Source organism: Mus pahari, chromosome 3 (genome assembly GCF_900095145.1).
Source record: "Mus pahari chromosome 3, PAHARI_EIJ_v1.1, whole genome shotgun sequence".
Lineage (NCBI taxonomy): Eukaryota > Metazoa > Chordata > Mammalia > Rodentia > Muridae > Mus > Mus pahari.
This window is the reverse complement of record NC_034592.1, coordinates 136,329,451-136,343,388: the sequence shown is the minus strand read 5'-3', so window position 1 is coordinate 136,343,388 and position 13,938 is coordinate 136,329,451. Positions and strand designations below refer to the sequence as shown.

At 49.0% G+C, this 13,938-nt stretch overlaps 1 protein-coding gene across 1 annotated transcript in view; it reads right to left on the bottom strand.

The window, feature by feature from the left end:
• Positions 1 to 1,064: 1,064 nt before the first annotated feature.
• Bpifb4 (BPI fold containing family B member 4) overlaps positions 1,065 to 13,938 on the bottom strand; it is a 23,768-nt gene continuing 10,894 nt past the window's right edge. The window contains exons 10-16 of the mRNA XM_021194670.1: positions 13,353 to 13,406; positions 11,010 to 11,180; positions 7,978 to 8,045; positions 7,096 to 7,138; positions 5,118 to 5,181; positions 3,268 to 3,344; positions 1,065 to 1,334 (exon numbers count right to left, since the gene is read on the bottom strand). Of these exons, the coding sequence (XP_021050329.1) occupies positions 1,311 to 1,334; positions 3,268 to 3,344; positions 5,118 to 5,181; positions 7,096 to 7,138; positions 7,978 to 8,045; positions 11,010 to 11,180; positions 13,353 to 13,406 (501 nt within the window). The 3' untranslated portion in view covers positions 1,065 to 1,310. The remainder of the gene's footprint in view (positions 1,335 to 3,267; positions 3,345 to 5,117; positions 5,182 to 7,095; positions 7,139 to 7,977; positions 8,046 to 11,009; positions 11,181 to 13,352; positions 13,407 to 13,938) is intronic.

Genomic DNA, 13,938 nt, shown 5'->3' with positions numbered 1-13,938 from the left:
TGGAAGCCAGAGGAGGGTGAGATTGTCAGATCTTCTTGGAGCTGGAGTCCCAGGTGGTTATGAGCTACTCAGCATAAGCACTGAGGGTTGACTCCAGGTCCTCTTTAAATGCACGGTGTGCTCCTAGCCCATGAGCCATCCTTCCAGCCCCTTGAGTCCCCTTTTCCTAACTCCAAATTTTTCTCTCTCGATGAGCTCCTGATGTAGTGCATACAAGTTGCCTGTTCACAGGGGAGCCACTATAGAACGCTGTGTGGTTATTTTTAATTATGAAGTGATAGTCATTGCACTCTGGTGTCTCTAGAAGTTTGGGGATATGTCAGCTGTGAGGGAGTGATTCAGTGGCCTGTGCCTAAAATCCCTTGAATGTACAGCCATTAGCTTTGTGTTTAGAAGCCATAGGTGTGTCCCTAAGGACTGCTTTAGGAACCTGCTTGTTCTCAGAGTGGTCGTTCTCTGTCCTAGACCCAGACATGAGCTGCCTGGTACTCTTACAAGGTAGGTAAGGAGGCAGAACAAGTCAGTCCTTCCTCCCTCCTCCCTCCTCCCTCCCCTCCTCCCTCCCTCCAGCTGCTTCTCTGCCTCCCCTTAGACAGGAGAATACATGAAAATGTGGTCATCAGTGTGTCTGCTTTTCCTCCCGGCCCTGTCTCTAGTGAAACAGAAGCAGATTGGCTGTGTCCAGAAGCAGGCTTAGGACAGCATGGCGCTGTCCACACTCCATCCTTCCTCTGGGGATCAGAAAACCTTAAGGCCACATGAAACCTGCAGCTTACAACTGTTTGCAGCAGAGCAGTGAACAGCAAGGGTGTAGTTCCCAGAGCACTGAGTAGTGGTGGGGAAACTGAGGCAAGGGGAATGCACCAGAGTGCAGAAGGAAGGCACCAAAGCTGAAACCAAGTCACCCCCACCCCCACTCTCATCCCCACCCCCACCTCCACCCCACCCCCACTCCCTCCTCCACAAGCCCTCAGTGTGTCACCCACTTCCCATTTCCAAGGCACAAACAAGGAGAAAAGGAAATGCTAGGCCCCAGGAGGATCCTTCATGGAGACACCCAAAATGCAGGGAAAGTGAAATGTTTTATTGAAAGCACAAGCCCTCAGTCCCCAGTCTGTCCTGAGCATGGCATTGTTGGCCAATGGGGAGTGGCTAGATCCTTTCCCAGGTTAAGGGCAGGAAGGGGAAAGGGTGGGAGGGTTGGGCAGGGACCTGTGATAAAGGCTGAAGAGACTTGGGACCAGGATGGTGTCTAAGACAATCCTCTCTGAAGATAGTTGACTTCTTCTCATGTCATCTCCCTCTGTCACTCATGTGCTCAGCACCAGAAGGTCCTGCAGGAAAGATGAGAGAACAGGGTGAGCAAGTGGATGGTGCTGGCTGCAGCCCTGGCCACTTGCCTGCCATCTCATGGGATGAACGGGGTTAGATGGCTTGTGGACCATTATCTTGCCCTGCAGAGGACTTTGGGCAAGATGTGTGACGATTTTCTCTGTATCCCCCATCTCCCTTTTCAACCAAATCAGAGAAGTGGGCATATGCCTCTGTCTACAGCCTTCCCATATTCAGGACACATGACTAAAATAAATAGTACCCAGAATAAAATGCCCTTTGTGAGTCTCTCCTCTAACAGATGGCTCAGTCATATGAAAGTAATGGGAGGTGAGAGACAGCTCTTTCTTACATAACAATTCTGATTAATAAGCATAAAAGGAATTACATATGCATAAAATAGCAGCAGGCAAACACAGAGAGGTAACTATTGCTAAGAGGAGCCAAAGTGAGTGAGGGATGGGACAGGAGGCAGGCCATGGAGGCATCTGTGAGCTTCTGTACAAGGTACGTGTGAGCGTCAGAGGGCTTCACAGTGGGCAAGCCTGGCAGGAAGCAGGTAGTGACAACCAGACAGACAGTCCATGAGAAGCCAAGTGGATACAGTGCAGGTGACAGTGGCAGAGACAACCCCAGCTCTACCACGAGGCAACATCAGCTCCGTCTAAGATTAGGCCCTCCCCACAAACAGAAAATGTCACGGTCGTGAAGCCAACAAAACAATGAGGCTCCACGAGGTGGCAGGACCCGCAGGAGACAGGACAACACGGTGCAACATGGGACTTCCCAGAGCAGACCCTGAGCCATACAGAGGACACTCGGAGGACCTGATGGAGCCATGGACTGGTGCTCACTGCTCGGCTTTGGTCAATAGGCTCCAATTATGTAAGGATGCTAAGATGAAGGGAAGCTGGAAAAATGGCATTCTCAAATGATCTGGTCTTACTTTTTTTTTTCAAAAATTTCTGTAAGTTTAAAATGGTATTAAAAGAAAAAGATAAAATAAATGACTAGATTCAGATTTTTTAAAAAATAAGAAAAATCATTACTAGGGCCTGCAAGGCCAGGCCCAGAGCTGACCTTACCTTTAAGGTAGCCCAACATGTGTTGACACATGAGTTCAATAGTGTGCTGCTTCCTTAGTACTCTGGATAAATTCTAATCATATAGCTTAATTTACAGATCAATACAGTTCCCTTACTGGGTTATGAAGGAAAAATAAAGAGACATCATTTATATAAAGTAGTAAGTGTTTTGACATGAAAATAGCCATGAGTCATTGTTCTAGAAGGAGAACTCCATTCCCACATGCTCCCAAAACCCTGGGGTGGGGGTGGGGACAGCCCCACGCAGGGGCATCTTTTGGGGTCACTGCATGTTGTTCCTCTGCACACTCCAGCAGAGTAGCTTTGGGTAAGTGGTCTGCCCTACTGACACTAAGTCCTTCTTCTAGTGTGTGAACTGTCCACCATTACAGGGCCACCATTACAAAGGGTCCAAGTGTCAGCTGGAAATTGTGCTGGGCCCCAGGCTGGGGCTGTGACTGAACTCAGGATGGGGCACACGGGGCAGGTGCTTAGCAAATGGTGAAATGATGACAGGGACAGTAACTCCATGCCAGTCCTGTTTTTGGGTCTCAGCTCTTTGGTGACAATAGTCATACAGCTAGTGTTGGCTCATAAGATTATAGTGTGTGGCGCAAAGTATGCCATACTTCATTGGCACACCTGGTACTGCTTAGAGCCTCAGCTCTCCCAGGTGGAAAGTGGGAACACCTTGTTCCCTCAGCCTTGGTTCTGTGCTTTGAAAAGGAATAACTTAAGTCACTGTCCCCCTACAAACCACACCCTCCCACCACCCACCACCACTTCCTCTCACAGTGGACAAGGTTGAAGGCAAGAGCTGAATGGGAAGCCAGTTTGTATCTCTTCTTACCTCCAACACGTCAATGTCGGCGTTGCTGAAGTCAATGTTAAGGATTTTGGGCAGGGGGACTCCAGACCCCAGTATAGCTGTAAAGAGAGTAGGAAGAGTCAGGTCGGTTATGATCTACGAAGCCAAGAAGTGGCAGCCTGGCCAGAAGCAACCAGCATTTGTAAGACCATGACTGTCTTTTTGTCCTCTCGCCTTTGACTCTGGGGTTCCTGTCTAGATGCCCGGGCTGGCCTCAGACTTGCTATGTAACTGAAGATGACCTTGAACTTCTGATCCTCCTGCCTCCATCTCTGAACACTTAAACTATAGGCATGCACCACCATGGCTAGTTTATGGTGCTGGGACTGAACCCAGGTCTTCATGCATACAGGAAGCACTCTACCAAGTGAGCTACATACCCAGCACCTCCTGTGGGTTCTGAGCCTCCTGTAGGCTATTCCCAAGTCTTCCTAGACCTTAGCCAGTAACTCTGGGCAGCTGCTACTCCTGCCCCACTCCAACTCCTATCACTAGAGAAACTAGAACACATTAATTCTGTTTCTATACTGGTTATACTTGGCCATGTCAATTCCTTGGAGACTGTGTCCCTAGCACTAGAAACAGGGAGAAATATCTGCTGAGTGAAGAAACAGAATGGTGCATGTGGGCCCCCAATATGTGACTGCTGTTAGTGTTTCTCTGATTTGAGAATGTCAGAGTCAAAAGGAAGGAAGAGGGTAGGATGGCTCAGCAGGTAAAGAGGCTTGTTGCACCAGCCTGGAGATGTGAGTTGAATCCCCAGAACCCATACAAAGAAAAAGGAAGAGTGCCAACTTCACACAGCTGTCTTCTGATCTCCACACATGCACTGTGGCACATATACCTTCGCACATACATTGCACTCACATTATTATTATTATTTATTATTATTATTATTAAATTAAACTTTAAAAACAAAGTCAGAGGCTAATAGGTAAGCTGGTCGATGCTTTAGAAAGAAGAAAGGAAAAGAGAAATGTAGAGGAAAGGATAGAGTGTGGGAGTAACTGAAGTTAGCCTTCTGGACCCAGCAGGACTTACCAGCTGGGATGCTTGGTGCCTGTCCTACAGGGGTAACTACAATGTTTCCCAGTCTCTCTTGGCCACAGAACCTTTGTCTCAAGATGCTACTGTTTGGAACCTACTTTGGGAAGCATTTAAATCTCTCACATCTGGAAAAACTAAAAGTTCCAGTCCTGGAACTTTCCTCTCCCCCTGCTACACTGCTGTGACACCTAAGGAGTCAGGGGTGATCTTGGGGGACCAGACATGGAGAGAAAGAGTTTAGAAGGAAACGCTACATGTTCGGATGTTCAGATGATCCATCCCTGGGTGGCATCTTCTAACCCTGATTCTGTGTTTTGAAATTTTACACACACACACACACACACACACACACACACACACACAATCCTGATAGGAATCAGAAAAAATACAGCCATCAGCCAAACAGGAAGCATGAGTGGGAACTGGGGAGCAACGCTACCGTACCCTGTCAGCAGAAATGTGGGCATTTGTTACCGCCTAAGTAAAGGTAAAGATATTAAAGTGGACACAGAGGTATGACACCTATACTCCCAGTATGTAGGTAGATAAAGCAGAAGGATCACAAGCTTGGACTATACAGAGAAACCCTGTCTCAAAACAATCTAGAGTTAGTTCTTAGTACTTCTTAAACTTGAAGAGCCTTTGCCTTTACAGACTTAAACCAACCTGCTTTTTATAAAGCCCTTGTACCTTATTGGATACATACATTCAATATACCCAATAAGCCAGTAGTCGCTAGGTCCCCAAGCCACATGCCCCAGAGAAGCATGGGCACCCACTCTTACCATTCATTGCAGGCATAAATGCTAGGTCAAAGATCTTCTCAACCAACATTTCCAAGATGAACACCTGAAGAAAAAAGAACAAAGCTCAGGCAAAGCTGCAGCCAGCTCTGACCGACCCTGAGGGACCTGGAGTCCAAGGTGAAGGCCTAGTGCTGCCTTGAGAGAACCCCCGAGGCTCCAGGTCACAGCCCCTCAGTGGGCGTGATCCACTTGCTTGGGTACAGAGAAAAAGACCAGATCGAGGTTGCTAGGAGACAAGCGGCAAAGAAGGCTTAGCCCCTCCCCAGGGGGCTGAGGAGGCACCTCAGCTCAGCCTCCAGGGACCTGTGGGGAGACCCTGGACCTTTTTGACCTTGAACCTCCTCAACTGTGCAGTGGATCCACTGGCAAGGGCTTTGGAGATTAGGAGGGGATCCTGTCACCTGCCTGGCCTTCAGCTATTAGTCACACAGTCATGCCTCTGGGTCCATGAAACCTGCTGCTAGGGATTCAATCCATGTGCTTCACAGATATGGAAAACAGAATTATATGTAGGCTGAGGCAGGAAGATTGCTATGAGCTCAGGGCCAGCCTGGGCTAACAATATAAGGCTCTGTGACGACAACAGAAACAGCATAAGTGAATTTTCATTAACTGAGTTTTACATCTTTCCTCTCTTCATGATTCTCTAAGCTATGCAGGTAGTAACCACAGTCACGTGTCACATGATGTAGATCAGAAGGAAAGGCCACATGCAAACACTACACCATTTACACACAGACCATGAGCATCCACAGATTTGGGTCATCTTGGGGGTCCTGGAGCCGATGCCGCACTGATGCTGAGGGTCAACTGCATAGCTGCCCTCAACTCTCTAGGCTATGAGTTCTCCATCTCCAAAGAGGAGTAGACAATCCCTACTACATGGGGTGGTACTGAAAATCAGAACAAACAGTGTGCACAAATACCTACCATGGGGTTCTACACAGGCCGAGTGTGGGCACCCAGTTCCCAGTGCCCCCCCCCCATGGCTCTGATAAATGATAAATCACCTATAGTATGTCAGCAAAGTCCCTGAGTTTACTGTTATTTAGAAACAGGGGAAGATTTACTGTCTAAGTCACAAGAAGTTTGGGAGGACTATGTGAGAGAAGCTATTCTTGGAGGAAAAGGCTAGCCTTCAGCAAATGTCGTGCCTGGGAACTCCATGCAAGTCTAATTTGATCATGGGATGTGGTACACTTCCCCATCTGGATCTTCTCCATCTGTTCTAGTTGGAGTTCTACCCAGGAAGCTGCAAAGCTGGGGACAGGTTCTCTGCCTAAAATTGAACTGGTGACATCAATTTCACTGCTGCAAGGCTTGGGGCTGAAGAAGCTCCAAGATAAGTGACAAAATGAATGGACCTGCCTTTCTCAGCATGTGCACAAATGGCACCTGAGTCTTCCCCAAACCAGTAATTACCGAGGAGGTGGGGGACCCAAGAGTAAACAAAAGAAATGGGGCTGGGTATCAGTCTTTGACTCTAAGCATCTCAGGTTTGTGAACTCAAAATTGGAGCACACTAGAGCCCGCTATTTAGATGAGAAATGAGTCCATACCTAGTTCCTTTTTGTAGGTGAAAGTGCACACTCAGCATGAGTGGGCAATGCTCATAGTCAGTCATACATGGGCCCTGGCCCCCCAACTTTAAGCGGAGAGATGGGCCCCTGGCACCCGGTTGCCCTTGTGCCTCCTCCTTCTGAAGAAGGAGGAGTTGGATGAGGTCCCAAGGCATCTGCTAAGGCGAGCGAGCAGTGCCATTGTGGCTGAGCAGGCGCTGTGCGTTCATGTCCCACCCCTTTTTTGCGCATGCTCTGCAGCCTCAGTCTCTGTCCAAGAGAAGGGGTTAACAGCAGCATTAACAAGCCCCTGCAAATCCCAACCTTGGCGGGCTCGGCTGGGCCCAGAGGACACGTCTCAAAAAGGTCTTTTCTGATGCCTAAATCCTAATACTTACATCGAAGTTGCCTACGTTTGAGGTTCTGAGGTTGAGGCTGGTCCTGCAGAGGAAGAATGTAGCCCATTAGAAGCTATACTGTCCCGGAACTCAACCGTCAGAAGCCCCTTCTCCAGCATCCCTGGGAAGAATCTCCTGGCAGAACCGATTAGAGCACTAAGTACTGAGCACTAAGAATGTTTCAGACATCATGTTGATAGATATAAGTGTGAAATTCTAGCTTTACCAAAGACTGCCTGTGAGATCTTAGGAACCTCACCCCTCTGTGCCTCAGTTTCCCCTCCAGTAGAGGGGATGGCTGCCAGAACTAAACGAAGGATCCCTATGCCACAGTCGGAACTTCTGGGTGTGATACATAGCCGGCGCTCTGTGTGGACATCACACAGCCAGTCACTGATCACATCTGGATCTGAGTTGTATTGCTGGAGTCTAGATTCAGCGCTGCCCGCTCAGGGTGGCAGATGCCTGGAGCTGCCCTGGCTCCTAGCTTCACATCCACCTCTCTGACCCTTAGTTTCTCACCTCTCAAACAGGAGAATGAAGCCCCTGATGTTATAACCCTCTAGGGAGGCTACAACATTGTGGATAAAGGACTAAGAGTAGTCTAGCAACTCATTGTCACCAGCACCGTGGTGACCCTTGATGCACTTCCTGACACAACAGGTTTCCTTGGGCTTGGGTCCATGGTGGTCTCAGCAGACAGGACTATAGTCAGTCACTTCTGCAGTCTCTTGGATTTAGCCTCTTGGATTTTCCCAGCTCTGACAGCCACATACCCAACCTCAACCCCTGCTTGGCGGCCCTGCATGAGGCAACACTGGCTGCCTCGGTACAGAAGGCATGCTCTGAGGAGCAGAAACCCACCACCACAGACCCTCTTACTTATCCAGCTTGGTGTCTATCATGAGTTTATCTCCTTCCACAGAAAATGAAGCCAGGAGGTCTGTGTCCTGGAGGTGGGGGTGGGGCGAGAATAAGTGTCATTAATGTCATCAGCATTACATTACTGCTGTGTCCTCACAGCACCTGCATATCCAGGACCAGTGAGCTACTCATAAGTTGGAAGGTGATGCTTCTGGCTGAAGCATGACAAGCAACTGTGGTCAGAGTGGGGATGGGGGTGGCATTCTTGCTTGGCATCATCTGATGTGAATTGGGAATGGGAGTGTGTCCCATGCCTACCATAGTGAGTTTCCATCAACACTTCAAGTATGTGATGTGAGCCAGCTAAGGGCCCTGACATAGTGACCCACCACGGAGACTGCAGTTCTGGCTTTCTGAGCCTACAGCCCTGTCTGATCTGGCCCACCTCAGCCTCAGAGTTCTCTCGCCTCCTGCTGCCCCATTCGCCCAAATGGTAAGTCACTCTGTCAAGAGGCCTGGTCCCTCGTAAGCATGAGACTGCTAAGAGCATCCTAACCCTATGGTGTGCGTGCAGGAGTCAGCCGACACCCACTACTGTTTCCACACAAGTCTCTGTAGGGGGCCTGAGTGAACATTTCTCAGAGACATGCCTAAGACCAGCACTGTGGGTGTTGACAAAATTCCCCAAGGTCCCTTGGGGATGAGACTTGCAGACTTGAAACTTGCTGGGAATGAGCCATTAGCAATGCTATTGGGCAGCACCCCTGCCAATCATAATTGTCCTGCCCTTAAGAGAGGCAAAAAAAAAAAAAAAGTATCTACACTTCTCTGCCTCTTCAAACAGAAGCTTCATAGAGGGAAAATGTCTCACGGTCCTCTGACTGCTTTCCCCTAATAAATAAAATAAAATAAAATAAAATAAAATAAAATAAAATAAAACAGCCTTATGAAAATTAAAGCCTACTTCCAACAAACAAAGGGTTTGGCAGTGGTAGACAGTGGTAAAGAAGAGCTGAGGACCCCGTGCCTGTGGCAGGGATCCAAGCCTGCATAGGAAGCCATCCTGTGCTTGGTGTTTGTGCTGAGGACTGAAGGGTGCAGGGTTTGAGCAAATGACAAAGGGGGGGAGAGTCATCCAGGCTCTAGGGGAGGGATGTGCAAAGTCCCTGGGTCAAGGAAGAGGGGAGTATTATACAGCAGAAGCCTGGACAATGAGAAGGTGGAAGAACTGAGGCTGAGGTGGAATGATCTGGGCTAGGTCAGGCAGGCTGTGGGCTCAGGAAGCCAGGATTACAGTCTCCGTGGTGGGTCACTATGTCAGGGTCCTTAGCTGGTTCTTATCACATATCTGAACTGTTGATGGAAACTCACATGGTAGGCATGGCATACACTCCCATTCCCAACTCTCATCTGATGATGCCCAGAAAGATGACACCCTCCACACCTACCCTGACCACAGTGGCTTATCCTGCTTCAGTCAGGAGCACCACCCTCCTGCCTAGAAGTAGCTCGCTGGTCCTGGAGCTGCAGGCACTGTGAAGATATAGCAGGTGAGATCAGAGCCCTGACTGTCTGCCAAAAGCCTTGCTCAGAGGAGGGAGTGGCCCTTAGCATAGATTCCTTTGCAAAATGTTTACTTGCTACCTACTATGTGCTGGGCCTGTGTTGGCCCCTGGGGAATCTGACAATAAATGGGATCCATCTCTACGCAGCAATAAGCCCACAAATGTATTTTGTAATATTAGATAAGGCTACAAGCCAGGAAGTTACAGAATGGGAGGGCCGCATTTTAGATGAGTGATCAAGGAAGGTAAGAGCTGTGTTTCAGATGTGGAGGAGTCTTTGAGAAGGTGGTATTTGAACAGGAACCTACAATAAACAAGTGAGTGAGCCATGCAGACATCAAGGAACAGACTGAGCAAAGGCCCTGTGGTCAGACCACACTTGACTTTTCTGAAGAGCATTGGAAGCTGGAATGTGACCAAGAGAAGACCTTTCGGAACTTTGTGGGGGCATTTTTAGAAGGTCAGCTTCCTTCCAAGGGTTTCGGGAAGCAGGGAAGGATTGTTTTCATTTTAAAAGACCCCTTGGGAAGTCATCTGTAGTACGGCAATGTGACGGGGCTCACAAGAACTTATCAGGCCTCAGGAGAACTGGGAAGGAGAACCTTTATTGTTTCCAGTGCAGAGAGGAGGTGAGTGTGTGAGCTGATAGGTGTGAGTGTATGAGTGTGTAAGTGTGTGAGTATGTGAGTATATGAGTGAGTGTATGGGTGTGTGTGTGAGTGTATGAGTGTGTGAGTATGAGTGTATGAGTGTATAAGTGTGTGATTGTATGAGTGTGTGAGGGTGAGTGTATGAGTGTGAGTGTATGAGTGTGTGAGTGTATGAGTGTGTGAGTGTATGAGTGTGTGAGTGTATGAGTGTGTGAGTGTATGAGTGTGTGAGTGTATGAGTGTGTGACTGTATGAGTGTGTGACTGTATGAGTGTGTGACTGTATGAGTGTGTGACTGTATGAGTGTGTGAGTGTATGAGTGTGTGAGTGTATTAGTGTGTGAATGCATGAGTGTGTGAGTGTATGAGTGTGTGAGTGTGTGAGCTCATGGTGAATGAGATGATGGGTCTGTGAGCTGGTGCTTGCGTGAGTGGGTAGGTGTGCTGAAGGCCCTGGTTTTGTTACTGCAAGAAGGTATAACACATAGTAGTATTGGTGAATATTGCCTCTGTGGTCTGTTTGAACACTGACAGGTACACTCAAGACTTCTGTGATATTCCCAAAGCAGCTCCAAGAAGCTTACTAATGCCCAGTTGACACTCCTCAAGGAGAGGAAAATAAAAAAAAAAAACAGGCCCAGAGACAGGGAGCCACTAACCCCAAGTCACACAGCCAAAGTGATAAAGGCTGGGTATGAGCCAGCTTTCCTGTCTCCTAAGCTGGATGGCTCACCATTCGTGGGGTTGTGGGGATGCGAAGAAGACAGGGAGCCTGGGAGACCTTGTGGCTCTGGACATAGCTCAGGAGCGAAAGGGCTTCTCCATCAGACACATACCACATCGATGAGGCAGATGGTGGTCTCTACATCATTGGGCTGGGAGACCACAACTTCAGAGGTGGCAAACACCTTCACTAGCGCCTTGTCTTTCTGCAGTGTCACAGTTGGAGGGTTGGGCACCTGGATCCTGATGGTGAGTGGGCGGGATTCAGGGTATTGCTGGAACACCTGTAGGCGGAACCAGACTGGGTGGGCAGGGTCATCGGGAGTAGACTTTTGTCAGCCAACCTCCAAACACAGAGTGGGCAGAATGTGAGATGAACATGGGATGTCCAGGCAAAGGCATGGACCAGGGGATGAGTAGGGCAAGAGGCTGCTCTCTCTGATCCCCTCACATGGGACCGCCACACAAACTACACGTGACAAGATGGGTGGAGCCTCAGAGACAACTGCTGCAGCTAACTGTCCACGACCAGAAGAGGGCGCCCCTGAGTTCCAGGACAGCCAGGGTACACAGAGAAACCCTGTCTTGGAAAAAAACAAAAACGAAAACAAAAAAAAAAACCACCACAACAACAAAAACAACAACAAAACCTTCCTGGGATGTGAAGGTAGCCCCAAATTATCTTAAGGTACAGAGTTCACTAGCAGGGACTGGCTGGGTCCCCTTGGGGACCCCAGTACAGGCACTTGGGGGGAGGGACAGATCATCTTCCCAAAGCTAACATGCTGAAGGGACAGTTCCTTAAAAGACAGGTTTACCACAGTTACTAAATACCCAGTTAATTCCATATAAGACTCTAAGTATGGAAAGCAGGCCCTGGACACTGCACAAACCCTTGGACCCTTTCAGAGGGGGTGGGAAGCAACTGTTTCTCAGATTTTGCCCATGGCTGGGATGAGGGCGATTATGCCTAAGAAGACACAAGAAAGCTGATAGCCTTCTGTACGAACTCCTGGTCCACGAACAAATAGGGCGTGAGCACCAACTAATCAGACATTTGGCCAGCTGGTTATTCATAGAGATTTTCAGGATGTTTTCCCAGAGAAACTTGGGGTCCAAACACCCCAACCAAAAGAGGCAATGTCTCTGAGACTTATTAATGCCTCCTTCAGAGGCCCCAAGGCAGCTGGAACTGTGTCCCCAGAGCAGCAGTGCCCCAGGAGGCCACCTGAGCTTCGGTCAAGCTGCTTTCTACGGCTCATGTCACTTGCCACCTTGTCTAGCTTTAACTCCAGAGACCATCTTGAGCCATTTAAAGCCCTGTGTTCTTGTAAATGGGCTCTGGCTTCTGTGTGAGCTCTCTGTGCCTGTTGCCCAGCTGAGAACGGGATCTGTCTCCCAATGAAAGAGGGGATTCTGGGGCAGTCTCATGAGATATCAGGGACAGTGTGCACAGGAAGTGGTCCAGTATCAGAGGTCCATGATGGAACTGCAGAGGCTTAGAACTCAGAACGCTGCTCCTGCTATTCAAATGCCAACCACCGGAGGGCAGTAATGATCACTTGCTGAGTTTTGTTGCCATTCTCTATCTCCTGAACTAGTGTGACAGATGGAAAGAGGCGGGTAATGATACAGAGGACTTTAAATGAGTATCCTCCACCCCATGTGGCCTCTCCTACCCATGGAGTTCTTTGATGCCCACAACTAGAGTTGGGAATAGAGAGGCCTTCGTTCCACCTTTACAGGGCCACTTAAAAGGGAATTTGTAGATATCAGCAAGAATAGCTGTTAACATCTACAAACACCCACTCTGGGCCTTGATTTCCAGATGAGATAATCAAAGGCGTAGAGACGTGAGGTCATTGGCAGCTGTAATATGCTGAGTCATGCCTTTTCTCTAAAAACCCGACAACTCCTCCAGAACTGCCCTGTGCTTGTGTTTGCCCAGCCCTGGCTGCCCCTCTGGACAACCTGGACAAGCCTTTTTCTATGACTGAGAAAAATAACTCAGAAATGCTAAGACTATGTCCAAAGTCACACAGAGGGTAGAGCACTTGTCCGACATATGCAAGACCCTGAGTCCAAACTTCATCACATAGTCACCCAGCCCAGGAGTAGCCAGGCCAAGGAGAGACTGTGAAGGCTGGCCCATCACCAGGGTTCAGGGTATGTCATCCTCAACCCTCTTGTGTCCCCTCACCAGAATCTAGCCTCCACAACCACCCTGAACCCCAGGGAGCCTGGTGAGAAGCCTGCCCACATGAAGAGGCAAAGCCATTCCCAGTGTCATCATCGTCTGCAGAGGCCTCCAGCCATGACTCTTGTTTTCTCTTAACCAAAGGGGCACCACTTAAAACTGCAGAGCACCAACTATATATTCCAGTGACACGGAGACATTCCCCCTCCGGACAGAAAGGAAGCTAGAGACTGGGTCACCATTGGGATTTCTTACGTACCTTGGGAATCAAGGCCCCCAGTGTGGAAGTGGTAAGTGGAGGCAGATCTTCAAACTGTGGGACAAAGACAAGGTCACGTGAGTCCTGAGATGATGGGGAGAGACAGGTGCTGAGACGCTGCTCTTAGATTCCAGTGTACCCTAAAACAGACACATCCCTTGGAAAGCCCAACACTCCAAGAATACACACCAGAGTGGCCATTGTGTAGGCCACATTGCAGTTGTGTGGCTAAGTGGATGGGGCCAACCACTTAGGTTGTCTATCTACACATATGGCCTGATGTAGTCAAGGCAATCCCAAATCTTTCCTCTCTGGGAATTCTTTATAAAATCCTGGGCAAGTCCATGTGCACAGCCTAGCATCTGCTTGGCCTCTGCTGTAAGTCCCTTCATTTCTCCGTCACGTCTACCCACTTCCTAAAACCTCAAGGATGAAAGGCAGGCAGTACCACTTGTCAGAAGGAGAGGAGTGTGGAGGAGAAGAGGAAGGGAAGGAAGGAGGGAGGGAGGGAGGGAGGGAGGGAAGAGAGAGAAAGAGAGAGATTGGGACCAAGGGACCAATGCAGCAGATAAAGCAAAGTCATTGC